This window comes from Miniopterus schreibersii, assembly GCF_964146895.1.
Source record: "Miniopterus schreibersii genome assembly, chromosome: 4".
In the NCBI taxonomy this organism is placed as follows: Eukaryota; Metazoa; Chordata; class Mammalia; order Chiroptera; family Miniopteridae; genus Miniopterus; species Miniopterus schreibersii.
This window is the reverse complement of record NC_138105.1, coordinates 72,559,156-72,577,493: the sequence shown is the minus strand read 5'-3', so window position 1 is coordinate 72,577,493 and position 18,338 is coordinate 72,559,156. Positions and strand designations below refer to the sequence as shown.

Here is an 18,338-nt window from a genome sequence, read left to right as displayed (position 1 = left end):
CCAGGCCTGCACCTGAGCTCGCGGGGACAATTCAGGACTGCCTTCGGACCTAATTAGAGGTTAGCCAGGACATTCTCTGCCTCCAGTTTTACTCTGGAGCTTAACCTGCCCCAACCTAGTCAGTCCTCTGGGGCTCAGAACCCGCCCAGTAGGTTAGGATAGTGAGAATTACATTTACTATTTAGGAACGTTGGTTGTGTGCCCGCCAGTGGTGGAAACAGTTACTTAAAAAAACAAAAACGTTTAATCCCCACTGCAACCCACTGTTTAACCACGTTTTATGGTGGAAAACAGGCCAGAGAGGCTTCAGTGACTTTCCCAGGCCCCAAAGTGGGAAGTTGAATTTTGAATTCAGACACAAAAGCTGCAGAAGCCGAGATCTTGATCACTAGGGTTTCCTGCTTCGCAGAGACAGGCCCTGCTCCCTGCATGGCCTCACCGCTTTGCGTCACTCTAGGCCATCAGAGTGGCCAGATCTTCCAAGAGTTGGCCTCCGGTTCTCCTCCCTTGCACTTCAGCCCATTCTGTTAATCTTGTTTAGGAAAAGCTTCAACCAGAGCCATAAACCACTTTGTAGGTTTCAGTCCCCGTGGTATTTGATACTGTTGACCACCTACTCTGGCAATTCCTTTTCTTGGCACTTTCCCATTTTATTGGCCTGTTTCTTCACCTGCTACCCACATCTCCCTTTCTTGGGATGCTGCTTGTCTCCCTGTGTTCCACCCACACTTCATGGGACTGGGGTTCCCTTGCAGTCTTTAAGGGGGTTTCTACTTGTCCCCTAGATGTCCATGTGCCCCATGGTTTTCTTCCTATCTGCACTTTCTGGGTGATCTCACTCACTCCCCCTGTAGCTTCTAGTATCTCTCCACACTGGTGATTCTTACTTCTTAGAGAATCCAGTGCCCAGGCATCTCTCCATGTCCAACTGCTTTCTTAGCATCTGCCTTTGGATTTGTCAAAAATCCTTCAAATTCGGCATGTCCACAACTGACCTCATCTTCTACTCATGGTAGCTTGCCCTTAAGTACCTTCTAGCTGAAACGTAAGTTGTCTTAGATACTTTTCTTTCATCTCGTACATCCTGGTTCTCAAGGATGTTCTAAGTAGCTCTTGAACCTTGCTCTTCTGTTTCCATGGCCCCTCAGATCATCACATCTCCCACTGGTCTCCCCGATCATTCTCTAATCCAGATTCCACCCTGCAGGGTGCTCATTCTAAAACACCTAATATCCACCCATGGTCTATGTGCAGGATAAAGTCCTCACAACCTGGTCCTAACCTCACCCTGTGTTCCACCCACACTTCATGGGACTGGGGACTCCCTAAGAGCTGAGACAGTTCAGTATAATAAACATTGAACATCTGTATTAAGTGCTGAAGCACAAGGATGACTAAAACAGTATTCTGAGATTAGATTATAGCCAAAGGGGGTGGGAAGGAGGGAGAAGGAACTTCAATCTAGTAATGGTAGGGCATTTAGAGGAGGGGATTATATTTTGATATTCTCATCTACCATCTAAAGTAAAGTAGTTCAGTGTCAGCTCAGTGTTGAATAGCAGGAAATGTTTTCAATTGTACTTGGTAACAAAACATGGTTTGCATACTGCACCAATGTTTTAAAGGCTTTCATTTCTCTTTTTGATTCCCTAGCTCCCTTCCCCAAGATTAGATCTTGAGGCAGATACCAAAGCAATTCAGGTAAACTGCAGTCATCTTTGACACTTAAGTTCCCTGCTATCCAGTCAGCTAAATCTTAAGATTACTTCCTTCAATCACTTCTTCCTTCTTATCCCATGGCAAGTACTACCCTGGATAAACTGAAACATCTTTCTAACTGGTCTTCCTGCCTCTAGTATATCCCCATTTTAATCCTTCCTGAAAATGAATGCTAAGTGGATTTTCCTAATGTCAGTGGCTCTCCACTCCTTATCAAATTATTTCAGGCTCTCATCAAGGTGGATTAGCCTACCTTCCAGCTCTCCTATTTCTTTCCTTTATATATGTCAAGTACAGAAAACCTTTCCCAGGCAGGCCTGTGGTTTCCTAACTGAAGCAACAGGGACCATCTTTCTTGCTCCTATTTCATGTATTAATATCCTGCTCATTCTTCACAGTCCGGCTCAGGATTGGGGATAACAAAGGACAGAAGCCTTTGAGTTACTGAGGCAAAGTACTCTCACCGTAATAAAGAGATCATAATCCTCACATCATGAAGTCATGGTATAAAGCCAATAAATAAAATTTGCTAAGTTCATGGCACAATTATCTCTCCATCCCATTAACATTCGTTGAACCAAAATGCCTTATATGTCCCCACACATTCTAAAATTCACACAAGTTGTAGTTTATGTAAAAATTTATTTGGCCAAAATGTAGAAAAAGTGATACTATTACATATGATACAGTTGCAAGAATTTAAATGAAAAGTGTGGGTTTTATTCAATTGCACAATTTGCTAGTGTATCTCCTGGGTAGTGTGATGTGTAATAAATAGGAGTGAGGGCAGAGGGGTCCGAGAAGCTAGAAGCAGGGTGATTTTTAGTCAGAACTGTAAACTTGAGTTGTCCCCTCACTGCTGGGGAATATGGAATGTTTCAGCTGAGATGTCAACCAAGAAAGCAAAAATATTAACAAAGCCAAAATGTGCAGCCCTGTCTAAAAAATACTCCATATCCAGTTGAATCAGGAGTTTCCTGGTCTTTTATTAACTTGGTCCTGACGAAGGAATTAAAGTCCTAGATAAGTAAATCTTCAATTTACCATTCCCGAAGTAAAGAGGAGATGAAGTTAGGCCAGTTACTTTATCTCTGCTGCCAGAGAGGACGCTTCTGCCCAATATTTAATAGAAAAATGCTCTTGCTCAATTATTGAAGGCTAGCAGTCATTTTGATATGGCTTTCTGAACAGGACTGAATTCTGTAATATTCATTCCTGCTGAGTGGATGGCAAGAACAGCTATTTCCCAAGCATTCTCATGCTGACTGCTCAAAGGATATTCTGCATGTTAGAGTGTGGAAAAGATCCATAATCTACCTATGGCTTATGCCTTCTCACAATAGCCTCCCCCCCCCCACCTTTTTTGCTCTGGATGGAAAATCCCTATCCATTTTAATGTAATGGTCCCTGGCCTCCTGTAGTGTGCCCAATGGTGGCCCAGTGATTCTATTCTTCAACCTTTTAAATTGACCACTGACTAGATATTAGAGTCTGTATTTTTAAAGGGTGGGGTTGTTTAATCTCCCAGAAACCAAATGCCCTCAATCTTAAGAGACTAATGTTCAATAGGAAACACCCTGCCTAGCTTAGGAATAAATGCAATTTAAGGATAAAAATAGAGCTAAAAAACCTGGTGCCAGTTGGGAAAAAAGGGAAGGAATTAGATTTAACTGATGCTCAAAGCTTCTCTGATACAAAATATTTGGTCACATATTCATAATTTGCGCAGATACAGTAACAAAAGAAACTTCTTACAAGAGAGGAGAAAGACACGGAAATCTGAAGCTTCTGTTGGAACAAGACTCTTCTGTTTTGGTTATATACAGTTAAGTTCATTTAGTGTCTGATCCAGTGTCTGATGTAAGCCCACGTTCTCTTCTTTGGCCTGGGCAAGTTTTTCTGGTGAGGATTAAGAATGGGAGAAAAATAAATTAATAAGCATCTTTGTTAAAGAGGGGTGGAAGTGTGTGTGTGTGTGTGTGGGGGGGTGTCCTAAAATCCATACTGCCAGAGCGGAAACCATAGCAAAGAAAGTACTTTGCATTTTTAATTATAATGGAACACCATGGGATAATAGAGATGAAGTACCGAATCTGGGAGTCAGATCACATTGCAGGATAAAATACAGGGTGTTCTGTTAAATTTGAATTTCAGGTATAAACAAATTTTTCAGTATAAGTATATCCCAAATGTTGCGTGAGATATACATATGCCAAAAAATTATTCATTGCCTATCTGAAATTCAAATTTAACTGGGCGTCCTGCATTTTAATCTGCTATATCTGGTAATCCTAAAGTCAGAACACCTGGATTTAAGTCCCAGCTCTGCCACTGAAGTAAGCCATTTAACCATTCTAGGTCTGTTTTCCCATCTGTCAAATGGGGATAACAATACCACTGTATGGGGGTTATTATGAGAATGAGAAATGCTTCAGAACGTATGAAGTGCTACACAAACGTAAGATTTTAGTTCTAGATATGAGCAACTTAATACATCTTAATACATCTCCCACCTAAGTGCCATTTAATTAGTCCTTGAGCTTTTGGAGGAAAATATAACCCTGTAGCCCATCTTTCTTTTGGAGCTTCTGGGAATGGCTATTGAAATTCCATGCATAATTGTATTATTGTGTCTACGTGTCCATAGCAATGTAGTCAAACCCAGGTAAATGCAACATGATTGAAATTTAAGCCAGACTACGGGTATGTTATTAAGTGATTGAGCTGATGAAACAATTTTTTTTTTTAAAGTAAGATGCCATTTAGGGCTACACATGACAGAACACGAAGGAGAACTGGTTTGCCATGAGTAATGGCTGATAAGGGACTAGGCCAAGGCTCATTAAAATACTGAAGGGAAGCAAAATGTCTCATAAAATGTGATAGGATCAACTTGGAAATTTTCAGAAAGAAAAAAGTGCACAAGATGGCAGCCTTTCAAATACAACTACGGAACTTTTCATTTGACGAGGCACTTAAAAACCAAGCCACTCTAATCTTGGAGGCTTCCATCAAAGAGAGAACAGTGACCCAGGCCTATCCAGTCTGGAAGGACACATGGTAATTGAGTGCTACTAGTGTGTGAGCTAATTTCTCTATGATCTCATTTAATCCTCACAATAACTAAGATACCACCTTTATTTTGCAGGAAAGCTAAGTAGCTTGTTCAAGGTCACACAGCTAATGTGGTAGGGTTAGAATCTAAACCCAGATATCCCAACTACAAATCCTGATCTCACTTCATCTTGCCACTGGATTCCTGGCATCTACTTTGTTATTAGGTCTGAGATAAAATAACTTTCCCTGAAAGTGTTAATTGCCCTTGAGGATCATGACTGGCCCATAGACTGTCAACAGGTGGTAGTAGATCTCCATAGACCCAATCCCTGTCAATAAAGTTCCACTTAGGTGCTTAGTTAGGCAGAATGACTGGAGAGGCAAGGCTGCAGCTATTTCAAAGGGTGGAAGCTACAAATGTCTGGAAAAACCCCAGGAACAAATACACAGAGAGAGCAAACAGAACGCACCCACTTCCACACAGTCTGTAACTTTTCCAGGGTGGATGTATGGCAGTGTGTGAGGGGAGTGGCATATGCAGAAGTTCCCGGTGGATGGCAGTTAGAAACGGAGATGCTGGGGGTGGAAGGGGCTGGGTTGTTCAGGGGAGATGTATTTTGGAGCAATGAATATAAAGAATGATCGGGACAGAGAATAACAGGCCATAGGGCCCCCAAATTGATGCTAATTGGAGATTTTCATGCCATTGTCAGGTTTGAGGGGCAGTCTGGAAGATGTGGCTTGGACACCAACATGTCAGAGTTACCGGGACAATCTGAGGTGGTGGTGGAGTACACGGGAGGGCTGAAGAGACCTTGAAATTTGGATTCTACTGGAAAAATGTATGAGCTTTTGGTCACTATAAACATGACCTTTTAATACTCATAGACTAACTTTGTGAGTTCTTCCTCAAACAAAGCAAGGTTCCTGGTTCTAGTTAAGTATGCGGGGAGGTAGATGTTAGCATCTCAGGCAACTCTGGAACTCAGGAAAGGATCACCTTGCTTCCTTTCTTTGGTATTGAAGCAGTGTCCACTCTCTTTCCCTGCTAATGGGATGCTCTTTAATTTCCTGTAGGGTAGTTTTCTAAGGACAAGGTATAGAGGTGAGTTTCATGGGTGAGCTTCTTCCCAGGACCGGGAGCTGGATAGATGTTCCATGAACAATGAAAACATAGGGAGCCCCAGGCACCATTTTCAGAGTGTAACAGAGTAGCAAATGCAAAGATGACTAAAGAGACCAAAATGCCATTACCACTGTTTGAATCCGCAGAGCAAACCCCATTCAAGGGTAGCCTCTTTTTAGACACAAGTCTGGTGGTTTCTACAAGATCTGCTGACTCCATGAAACTGATTAAGAGAGTGGATGAATCTCCACTCAAAATCATTTCTGTTTAAGGAAAAACAGCTACTGGCATGCAGATACAGGTAGCTAACCCCGAGTCTGAGAGCTCATGCCAAATTGGCTTTTGTTTTCACGTCATCAGAAAAGAATCACATGGGCATAATTTTCTTTCTGAAATGAGCTCTTCATTTGAACCATCCACTTTCTGTTGCAGCCATGGTCAAGGGCATCACAGTGACTACGGCTCAAAAGTGGCAAGTGGAGAAAATGAAAATAAGAGGGCATGAAAACGAGGACCGCCTGTCTTTATTTCGGTCACAGTCACAGACACAGCAGAAGGCGGTCACACAGTCACAGACACAGCAGAAGGTGGCTTAAAGGATCAAACCAGGAGACAGGAAATGGAAGTGTAGGCACCACAGTGAGAAGGCAGACTTCAGTATTGCTAGGACAGAGGGCAGCACCCGCTGCCTCTCAGAGAGAGGTCATGTCGTTGAGAGCATGGTCCAGCTCCTCGCTGATTGCCTTGTACTTGAGCTTCTGAGCATATAGCTCGTCTAGAGGGTGGATGTCCCCAGGGAGAGAGTTCAGAAGAAGAGGTACAGGGGACAGATGCGAGAGTTGGAATGGTGAGCCACAGATGAGCAATGAGAGGAAAAAAAGTGAGAAAACAAAGCATGAACTAGGAGGAAGTTGTGTCCTATGGAAAAAAAACAAGAAGACAAAAGAGCGACAGAGTGATTTCTAAATAGTTTGAGGTTCTGCAGGGGATTAGTCACAATGAACCTTTAAAAGAGTGGTGACCAGAAATGCACAGATCACCAGTCTCCTGCCCTGGGTTGTTTCTGACTTTCAATGATGTCACCTGGTTCAAAGGTCACACTTTGAAAGGAGGGCATTCCCCTTATATGGAAACCTCACTTCCCAAACCAAACTCGGGACACATGGTCTGAGGAATGAGTTTTGCACCCCTTCTGGGTGAAAGAGGCAGCTTGGGAGATTCTGTCTGAACCCCAAGATCTGGAATTACTGAATTATTTCATGAAGAACACAGGACAGAATTTTTTAAAAAGTTGGAACTCTTCAAGAAATTCTGGGATCTGTGGGCACTAGGCTTGCAGACTGGAGTCTTTATTTAGTCTCTACATTCTCTTATATTTCCGTTTTCTCATATAGTGATAAGCTCTGATCTCTTTGGGAGAGAGCTTCTGTAAAAATGCAAGGCATCTGAAAAATGCAAGGCATCTCTCAGAAATGAGGAAATGTAAGAAAATTCTAAAGACACTTTTCTTTAAAAATCAGCCATATTTGGGTCTTTGTATTCACACGTGGAGCTAATTAACCAGATATATTTTATTTCTCAAAAAATGGCGACCCAAGCCTGAATTTGATTTGCACTATCTGATTCCAGTCCTCCAGACTTCCAGATGTGACATCACCCTACACTTCACTATCCTAAATTGAATGCAGCCCAACTCAGCCCCTGCACAGACTTTCCCCAGCTCTCTGGATGTGTCAGGTAGGGGGAGACAGAGCACACATAATTAGATGGTAATTTCATACCTTCCAGGTCATCAATTGTCTTTTCCAGTTTTGCAACTGTTCTCTCTGCAAATTCAGCACGCGTCTCCGCCTAAAGAAAAAGACAGGAGTCACTGTGACTGCTTCAAGGCCAGCACCAGGAAAAACTTGACCAGCTGGGTGTGACCACTCACCTCTTTCAGTTTGTCAGACAGAAGTTTAATTTCCTCTTCATATTTATCTTCCTTTTCAGAATACTGTGGGAGAAACCAAAACACTGCTTTTTAAAAAAGGAGAGAAAAATGGCATAAAGAGTGCTGGTTCCCGGCTCTTTGGAATAAAGTGTGCGCTTGAACATGCCTAAAAGTAAAGTAGAGGCAGGCACCTTTCCAGGCAGAAGAAAGGTGTGCAAAACTCAGAATCTATGGGAGACCCCTCAGGGATGGTACTTAGCTAACTTGAGCTAAAAGTGTGATGAAGGTGGGACCAATGATTGAGTGGAAAGACATGCTACTCAAGGCCCTTTACATCTATAGTTCTAACTCCATTTCCCACCAACTTCCCTATAGTGCGTCTTCTTCTCAACAGATTTTGTATACTCTCTGGTCTCCCAGCTCTGGCTATGATGGAGCCCCAAGGACAGAATGTTCCTTTCCTCATTACAATGTTAGAAATCATGTGTCTTTCAAGGCTCAACTCAGATTAATATTAGCTAATATTCATCAACTGCTTGCTATGCTAGCCTCAATCCCATTTTACAGATGAGTAAAGAGGTAATTTGTCTAGGGTCACATGGCTATCAAGTGAACAAGCCATGACTAGAACCTGACTGGAATTTGAGCTCCTGGCCCTCATTATGTTCTGCGGCCTTTTTTAAGGTCACTTCCTCATGACCTTTCCCAATTCTCCAAGGTCCCTCTGCTGAAGTCCCAAAGCACCTTGTTTTCTTGTCAGTCTCTTCCACTCAACTGAACTCTGAGCTCTCACAGAAGCAGAGACCACACTGTCACTGTAACATCTATCCCCGTGGCCTCAGGCAGCAATTGGCATGCACACCTAGACTATATCTATTCCTCAAATATCCATATCAAATATATGTCAAGCATAAGGCTAGACTAATGATATAGCTCTAAACAAGTCAGATATGGCCTCTGTCCTTAAAGTTTACAATCTAGTAAGGAAGGCATACAATTAATTGAGTAATTATGATAAATGAGATCAACCATCATGACAGGAAAAGATATAGATGGAGCTATGAGGCCAAAAAATGCCTAACCTAGATGAGCAATCAGGGCAAGCTTCTCAGAAGAAGTGCTGTTTAAGCAGAGGCCTAAAGGATGAATAGGAGGTTATCAAGCAAGAAGAAAAGGAAAGGTCACTCCTAGCTGAATGGACAGCAGGTTCAAAGAACTAGAGGTGACGGGAGAACATGGAATGTTTGTGAAACTGAAGTTCAGTGCTATGGGAGGATAGTAGGAAGGGGGGCGAGGAAGCGATGAGGATGGGAATTAGCGGGGTGAGCCAAGGAAGACTACGCATTGTTCCTAATGTGATTCTATCCTGTAGTGGCCGCTCTGGGTACTATTTCAACCTAAAAAGCCCAATTCCACCTCTGATATCTGCTGCTCAATCTTCAAGAACGTGTTTCTGGAAGAACCAAGGAATTCAAGTGAGAGTGGGACTCTGTATTTATAGGATTGTGCTCAGATCTCTCCAGGTGGAGCCTGACCAGGCATCAATCTCACATTCCATCTCCACCCCATAAGAAGTGGAGATAAAAGATGGTGCTAAGACCCCAAGGAAGAGGAAGATCCGGCCACCGGCCACCTGTTTCTGTGAGGGGGGAAAACCCAGCTGCTGGGCACTAAGCTGCTGTTAGCAAACACAGGTCAGATCCCTGATACGCTGGCATGCCCCTGAGTACCTTGGGGGAAGGAAAGAAGAAAGTCCAGCCAATCACCCTCCAACGAAAGCCAACCACCAACCTTTTCAGAGGCAGCCTCCAGCGACTTCAGGTTGTTAGTGACATTCTTAAGTTCTTCTTCCAGGTCACCACATTTTCTGCACAAAGACAAAGGATTTTTATGTCTTACCCTCCCTTACAGCAGGCAATTCCCCTATAAGCAGTTTTCCTAAGGAGGAATCCACACTGCCTGGAGCCCCCACAAGGAATGCAGGGGAAAAGGTTAATGGCCTTTTCTGAGCTGGAGTACTGTGTATTTATCAAAACCCTATCATGCCAGGCGAAGGCGTGGCAGGCAGCCTGAGGAGTATTTGGAAGGTTTATAGAGTGCTCCTGGGCTCCTGCCAAGGCTGAGGCAACAAGGACTTGTGGAATCTATGATTGATGAGGCTGACTCCGGAAGGTGTAAGAATGAAATGGAGAGCAGAAGGCTGGGAGGCAGCAATCAGAGTTTACATTGGACACTACAGGAAGCAAGCCCAGAATGGATTTGCAAAACCAGACCCCTCTCAGCGCTGCCTGATGCTCTGTGGAGCTGGAGGGCCCAGGGGAGGGAATTTTTATACTTCGGAGCTTTCAGGATTCTGGACAAGCTTCTCACCCCCTCCCCCACCTGCCCCAGAATGTATCATGGCCAAATAATGACTTCAGAAGCAAAGCATTTAAACACTGGGGTGGGAGGGGGGAGGGGCTGCCTTCTATAGGTCAGCTTTCTGTTAAGACACGCCTACTGAGATAGTCTCTCAGGAAGAATGAGACTTCTGGGCTTCTCTGCTACCAGCTGTCTTACTCCTACTACCTAATACCTTTGTGGGAAGAGTCAGGACGTGGGCAGCAAGGACAAACAGTTGCACCTCTCCTTGTCAGCCACAGAAGCAAAGAGGAGCTACTGAGCAATGAGTCCCAGATACCCATCCACTTGACCAGAGGCCCTGATTGGTGTCAACCAACTCCCTCCAGCTCTGACCTAAAAGCTGAGCTAGGCCCTACTCAGTCCTGCTCTGCCACTCACAGTTCAGACACCTCGGCACGCTCCTCTGCCCTCTCCAGCTCGCCCTCCAGGATGACCAACTTACGAGCTACCTGCAGAGAGAGAAAGGATAGTCGGAGACTGAACCCCAACAGCCACATCTAGTAGGATGCCCCCCCCCCGTGCAGTCAGCGAGGCTGTGCCCAGACCATGTACCAACGTGGGTCTTACTGCTGCTGCTTTAACTCAGTCCTGGAGAACATCAAAATTCTCTCCCTTGGGTCCCAAGAGTGAGGCGGAGAGGAAGGAAGGGCTGAGACAATGGAGGCAGACAGAATGGGGACTGAGCTTTTACTGTCTGAAGACCCGTGACCAGGGACCACGATTCCTAATTTTAGCCAAACTGTGCTGAAATAACCAGCTACGAGACAAAGAGTGATCTGGTCAGCTGGTTTCCCCACCAAGTCAGACAAGCGTCACAGGATTCCCCAGAACCTTTTGGCATTGTGGAAGATACAGTTCCCAGCCAAGTGGTGTCTCTGGAAAAACAGATGTGGATAGAGATGGACAGCTGACCTAACTGAGAGCTTCCTTTGGGCGGCCCCAGGGTCTCCCTATCACACATCCATTTCCTCCCCACTTCCTGCTGCTGCCGACATCTGCCAGCTCCACTCACCTCCTCGTATTTGCGGTCAGCCTCCTCTGCAATGTGCTTGGCCTCTTTGAGCTGCAACTCCTGAATCTCCATCTTCTCTTCATCTTTCATGGCCCGGTTTTCTATCACCTTCATTCCTCTGCAAGGAGCAACCTTGTCATTACCACCACACACACAGTACCGCCTCATCACACATCTGCTCATCTAAGCACTTCTCAAACATCAGCCAAGAACCAGACTCCAATTAGGAATTTATGGAGCTGCTCATATGCACTTTTCACCTTTACTGAACACTGGGCACTGCTCTAAGTGCCTTAAACTTCAAACCGCCCCATGAAGTAGTAGGTACATAAGCAGAGCTGGGACTCAAACATGGTGGTCTGGCTCCAGAGTCTATGTTCCCACTCTAAATCACCTAGTAACAGGGTGTACTTGTACTCCAACTGTTACTACAATGTGATTAGAGGCCTGGGCCGCTTGGCACCAGGAAAGATGAATTCTGCTGCAGTGGAGGAGGTGATGTGCACGTGTCACAGAAGACTTTCCAGTAGAGAGTCCACAAGTGAATGAGGAGAGAAAAGTTATTCTTCAGTGAGGGAGCTGCATGAGGAAGCCCCAAAGAAATGTCGCAACACAGCAGGAGGTGAGGGCGGCTGGACCATAGGCTGGGCACTTGAAGGCTACAAAAACAGGAGTGAGTGGAAACCAGAATGATGGATGGATTGCAGTGGAAACAGCTGGGTACCAACAAGGCGAGGAGTGAGGATACCTCCTGGGGATAGCTAGAAATCTCCCATGATTCAGTTGGCTGACCGTGAAATGAGCTCACTCTGGCCTGCACTGCTTGGAGCGATCCAGGTAAGATTAGCACCTCCCAAGAGGCTGACCCAGGATAACATAGCGATGTGCGTAGTGCCTGCCAGGAGCAGAGGAGCACATACTTCTGCTAATAAGTACTTCCATTTGGGCTGCCACTACCATTCTCAGCTGACTGTCACAACACCCTGCACACCTGTACAAGGCCTCAAGATGGGCAGGTGCGCAAGCTTGTAAAACCCTCTAAAGTCCTGAAGAGATCAAAGTGACCAGCCCTAGGCCAAGAAGCAAGTGGCAGCAGGACTTCAACCTAAAGTCTCCAGCTCCTGCGTATAGAATTCCTGTTACCAAACGACATCAGTCTCCAACAACAGTGTCACCAAAGGCTTCTGGTGACATTATACAAGTGAGAAGGAATCCCAGGTTTTCTGGGTTTGCCCTGGGGACATCTTGAAAATGAGACATCCAGCCAGGCTGGTCTGACAGCGCACACGGACAACAGTTAACCCAGACCCCAGGCACAACCATGAGCACCAGTGACGAGATCCTTCATATGTCCCATGGCTGCCCCTCCCCCCACTCTAAGTGGCTGAGGCAGAGCCTGCCCTGGAGTCTCACCCTCAGCACGGGCTGTTCCACTACACAGGAAGAAATTTCCTGCTTGGGAAATTCCCAGAATCGATCTCCAAGATTCCCCTGTTGCCCCCCGCCCAGTTGGTTTTTTATCTCCAGTTTATGGTCACAACAGCACAACCAGGAATACGTCCTTTGGAGGAGCTCACTCTGGAACACCACAGTGGATGGGGTCAAGTGGGAATTCTGGTGGGATCGTGTGGTAGACATGCAACGAACATCAGCCTGGCCCACACCATCGCCACCCAAGGAACCCATATACACCACACAGAGACAGCTGCTTCTGTGAATCACACAATCTGAGGGAATTGGGCCAGAAAACTGTCGTGCTCCAGAAGATGGAGCACCCCGCTAGACGCCCAAATGCAGTGCTCATGCCACCGAGGTGAGAAGCACTGTCAGTTGCAAGTTTGTGCGTGTCCCTGACATGTTGTTATAGCCATCCAGTAGCCCAAAGCCTGCCCAACAGCATTGTTAACAATCAACTATGCATGGCTCGTTCCAAGTTTTCACCTGCCCCCTTCTCACATCACCCCGGAAACTGATGTCTTCAGAACATGGATGAGATACACAGCGGCTTTCAGGCTCTGCAAACTGATCACCATTGCAGTCATACTTGCAGTCCTAACTGCCCTTTTTTTCTCCTTCCTCTGCCTAGTGGGAGTATTGCTCTGTCACCACCACCATGACAAATCCTCTGTACACTGTGAGGGTTTTCAAGGCACTGTCATGCATTGTACACATGTTCATGTCATGTGATCGCACTCACACCCCAGTTCTGTGAGGTCAGTCATCCATTCAGATCTCCATTTCCCAGAAGCCATCACCAGTATCACTGGATTCAAAGCAACCTTACCTCTCGCTCTCATCGGCAGCCTTTTCTGCTTCTTCTAGCTTCTGCAGGGCCGTGGCCAGTCGTTCTTGAGCCCTGTCCAACTCCTCCTCAACGAGCTGGATGCGTCGATTGAGAGCTGCCACATCCCCTTCAGCCTGGGGAGGTCAGAGGTGCAGCCAGGTTAGGAGGTAACAGGCCAGCAGCAGGAAGCACCCCACTCACACAGTGGCCTTCCCTCAGCTAACACAATTCCCCCCTGCCAGAGCACATCCAGGAATCGACGCAGTAAGGAATTCACACTCTTTTCCAGAGAATGTGAATTTTCTGTATGATCTTCCCTGAAAACATGAGGGAACACCAGCCATTCAATGATGAGGGTGTGTGTCCCAGTATAAGATGGGTAGTCAAGTTAACACAAAAGATAAACAAGGATTCCATACGCTGGGAGAGGACAATGCTGGCCTCTCCATGCATGGGATTCCTAGAGAACAAGGCCACCAGGGACCCGGCTCACCCCGTCACATAATCAGGTCTGCTCCCAGTCACCTCAACGGCAAGATAAATGCAAGAATATGGAGCCCTCAGTTAAATCCTGGCCATACACTGGGGGGGAAGAAGGCAGCCCAGTCGGAACACCATCCTTAACTACATTTGGCCAAGATATGATAGGTCAAAATACAGAAGGAAAGAAATCTTGGTTACAGGCATGGAAGAGATGTCTGAACAGTGCTACTGTCTTTTCAAGGTGTTTTCCCCCACAAGGAAGGTACCGTGGTGGAGTGTGCATAAAAGAAAGAACTCCAGGAACAAAAGTGTTGGCTCGCTTTGCCACGTAGACATGTGGCATCAGGCTGGTTGCTTCACGGCTCGGAGCCTCCCTATCCTGTCCCTCCCCACCTTGTTACTTTATACTGCTGTGAGGGCTGTCACTGAAGGGCAAGGCTTTGTACCTGGCATGTGGTTAAGTCTCACTGAAGGGCAGCTCTTACAGCCATGATTTTACCTCATTTAATCCTCGAGTATCTCACCCATTTTACAGATGGGAAAACAGAGAGGCCCAGCTAGGTGAAGTAGTTCTGGTCAGTGTCACAGAATTGGTAAGGAATGGCCTCTTGTGCACCAGTCCAGGGCTCTTCCCTTGCTGAGACTACACCCTGAACCTCGAAGTCCTGTGGAGGTGTCAAGGCCAGTCACACTCAGGGATATTGAGAGTGGGTGAAAATGGGGCTGAACCAAGGGGAAAACATGAAGGCCCAGGTAAAGCCACACTGGCATCTTCATATAAAGAAAAATAAATCTCTGAATTGGGGTATAAAAGTGGTGGGTGGCCGACATGGCTTAGAGGTTGAGCATCGAACTATGATCCAGGAGATCAAGGTTTGATTCCTGGTCAGGGCACATGTCTGGGTTGCAGGCTTGATCCCCAGTCGGGGGCGTGTAGGAGGCAGCCGATCAATGACTCTCTCTCATCATTGACGTTTCTCTCTCTCTCCCTCTCTCTGAAATAAATTTAAAAATTTTTTAAAAAAAAAAGAGTGGGAAAAAACTCCCTCCTTTGCCCCTTTAAACAGCAAAAATAGCCCAGCCGGGCGTGGCTCAGCGGTTGAGCATTGACCTAGGATCCAGGTGATCGGGGTTTGATTCCCGGTCAGGGCACATACCCGGTTGCGGCTTGATCAATGACTCTCTCATCATTGATGTTTCTACCTCTCTCTCTCCCTCTCCTTTCCTCTCTCTGAAATCAATAAAGTTATATTTAAAATAAAAATTAAAAAAGTAAATAGCAAAAATATGGAGTAACAGAACGAGGCCAGAGTTGCCGCAAAACACAGAGAGAATCAGGCAACTTTTCTCAGCTCTGGGGTTCTAGCAGCAAGATGGAGGGGAAGCTCCCACAGGTGTTTCTGATGGCAGCCTCCTCTGAAATACCAGTTTGGAGAATCTATTAAAAACCACTGACAAGCTATTTTAAGAAATGTCGCCCACTCCTTCCAATGAGTGCCTTTCATTCTTTTTAAATTACATGGGTCTTTTTTTTTTTTTATTAAATATATCTTTATTGATTTCAGAGAGAGGAAGGGAGAGATAGAAACATCAATGATGAGAGAGTCATTGATCGGCTCCAGCCCGCAACCCGGGCATGTGCCCTGACCAGGAATCGAACCCTGATCGCCTGGATCCTAAGTCGATGCTCAACCACTGAGCCACGCCTGGCTGGGCAAACTACATGGGTCTTAACTCTTTCAGCCACTGGGGCAGGAACTGAATACCCCCCCACTCTTTTTTAAGTACATTCACAAAATTGCACGACCAACACCACAACCTAATTCCAGAACATTTTCATCACCCCAACAAGAAATCCTATACCCATCAGCAGTCAAGGAATTGATCATACAGAGGTGCTTGATTTAGGAGTTGTCTTTAAAAAAAAAAAAGTGAGTGGTTCCTTATGTTGGGGATTCTGAATCCTGACAACCAGGCTTTGGGCACATTTTCAACTATCTAGAATTGAAAGGTTTCTGAGATGCACTCATTTTATATGGATGCATACATATATATGTATTTTTGAAAAACTGCTAGTCACTGCTAGTCATTTGGAGCTCCACCCCTTCCTTCAATCAAAGCTTCTACACTCTACAAAGGATTTCCCTTATAAGGTAAAAGAGGCTTGCTAGATACATGTGGCCAAGGAACAGGAAGATGTCGGTTAATCACACAAAAATCTAAATGAAACCAGCTGTTGGAGGCAGCCCCAGAAGTCTGCCACACGCCGGCTCTTGGCTTTCTCTACAGGCGACTGAGAAAGAGTTCTTTTTTTCCCCCTCTGGGCCCCATTCCTTTGCCCAGGAACCTTCTTCAGGCTTTCCCCCTCCTGACCAAGAGAATCGGACTTTGAAAAGTGAACTTTTAAAGATGTCTGCAACTTTCCAAAAACATATCTCCTCCCAAATGCACGTCCCACTCCTGTCCTGGCTCAAGGCTGAGGGCCATTTTTAAGCAGAAGTAATTGTCCTCCAGTGAGATGACTTGGGATGAGATCAGAGGAAGGATTACGCCAGTTCCGTGTGCGAAAGAGGCCAAACTAGCTACTGTTGTAGGCTTACAGGATTAAAGGCTGCAACTCAGGCCAATGCTGAAGCAGTCTGGGGCGCAATACCCATGGCAATTCCACCTGGCAGGGCATCTTCTCCACTTCTGGGAAGCCCACTCTGAGTCCCAGCACTCAAGCTTTCAGGGTCCCTCAGCTTCCACCCTCTCCCCCAACTTTTCTGCCTTTGAGTCTTTACACAACCAGGTGTCCTGTCCCAGAAAATTCTGTGCATTTTCTGCTCAACCTCCATTTTGAAGCCCCCTGGACGGCCTCTTCCCTGCCATGCTCCCATAAGGGAACTGAGACCCCTGGAATGCAAATCGGCTTCATGATCCTGTCCCCCTTGCCCCCACGAGGCTGTGAGCTCTTCTGGCGATATTGGGAGGGGAGGAAAAAGCAGCACAGGGATGGAGCACCTCCTCTGTGCTAGAGGCACGAAGGGAGGTTTTACTCCTGGGACCTTCCCAACACCCTAGGGAGGCGCCATTATCATCACCCTTCCTTTACATGGGTACACTCTCTCCTAGGGGTTAAGTACCTAGCGGTAGGAGACGGAATTAGAATCCAGATCTCTCACTAGCCCCAGGAGTTGCCACCATCTGGCCCATCCCGAGGGGCAGTCGGGCACGGAGAGAGGGCGGCAACCCCTCCTCACTCAGCCCCGCGACGCGCAGCGGAGGCGTACAGACCGCCCGCCCCCAGCTCACGCTCCGAGGGTCCTCCGGAGGAAGGCGGGGTCCCTCCCGCCGCCCGGGATCCCGCAGCGGCCAGCTCGGGGCTGAACTTCCACCCCTTGCGGGGACAGATACGTCGCCGCCGCGCCTCTGGGAACAGCTGGGAAAGTTCTGCGGGGGACGGGAAGCCTCGGAAGCGGCGACAGTGCGCGACGCAGCCGTCCCCCACCCCGGTCCGAGGCGGCCAGCCTCAGCCCAGACAATGGAAAGCTCGTTTCCACTCTCACTTCCCGCTCCTAGGGGCGGCCAGGGGTCGCCCCCACACCCCCTCCGGGTCCCCGCGCCAGCCCGAGTGGGATGGCTGCTCGGCGCCCCCACCCCACTCCGGGATCGCACGAGCCCTCCGCCCCATCCCCCCATTTCCCGCTCGGCCGGCTCCTCCCAACGCCGCCGCGGCGCCCCCTCTCAGTCCCAGGCCCGGGAAGGCGGACGGCGGCGGAGGAAGGGGTCTCAGCCACCAGCCCCAGGCGGGGGAGGGGGGCGTTTGCGGGTCCACGATCCCGAGCGGCCGGCCGGAGGGCGCGAAGGCGGGCTAATGGGGTGGGGTGGGGTGGGGGTGGGGGGCAGCAGCTCGGGCGGCTGGCGGGCGGGCGCGCGGGAAGCGAGAGGCACCGCGAGACGGGAAGAAAGGAGGGCGCGCGGGGCAAGCGGGGGAGCGCGGGAGCGGGGAGTACGCCGGGCCGGGGGTGGGGGGCGCGGGGCCGGGCCGGGGGCCAGGGAGCCGCTCTCACTTTCTCGCGCCGCTCGCGCTCGCCGTCCAGCTCCCGCTGCAGGCCCTGCGCGCGGTCCTCCGCTTCGTCCGCCTGCTGCTGCAGCGCCTGGATCTTGCGTTTCACCGCCTCCAGGGAGTTGAGGCCGGCCATGGCAAGGAGGCGCGGGGGCGCACGCAGCGGGCGCTCGACTTGGCTAGACTAGGCTTCGGTGAAAGCTGCAGCAGCCGCGCCCCAGCCCCCGAGCCTCTGCCTGCGCCAGCGCCGCCCCCGCCCCTCCCAGCCCCGGG

General features: G+C 47.7%; 1 protein-coding gene across 2 annotated transcripts; it reads right to left on the bottom strand.

Annotated features, from left to right (window-relative positions):
* Positions 1 to 2,341: 2,341 nt before the first annotated feature.
* TPM4 (tropomyosin 4) lies at positions 2,342 to 18,335 on the bottom strand. 2 transcript variants are annotated; one of them, XM_081137112.1, is made up of 8 exons: positions 18,070 to 18,335; positions 13,535 to 13,668; positions 11,251 to 11,368; positions 10,617 to 10,687; positions 9,627 to 9,702; positions 7,836 to 7,898; positions 7,684 to 7,753; positions 2,342 to 3,618 (listed from the first exon to the last, which is right to left on the bottom strand). In XM_081137112.1, exons 1-8 carry the CDS (start codon positions 18,199 to 18,201, stop codon positions 3,536 to 3,538), a joined length of 747 nt encoding a protein of 248 aa, XP_080993238.1. In that variant the 5' UTR covers positions 18,202 to 18,335; the 3' UTR covers positions 2,342 to 3,535. The 2 variants fall into 2 exon arrangements, with proteins under 2 accessions (XP_080993238.1, XP_080993239.1); XM_081137113.1 differs by lacking the exon at positions 2,342 to 3,618 and adding an exon at positions 6,580 to 6,677.
* Between the last annotated feature and the right edge of the window lie 3 nt (positions 18,336 to 18,338).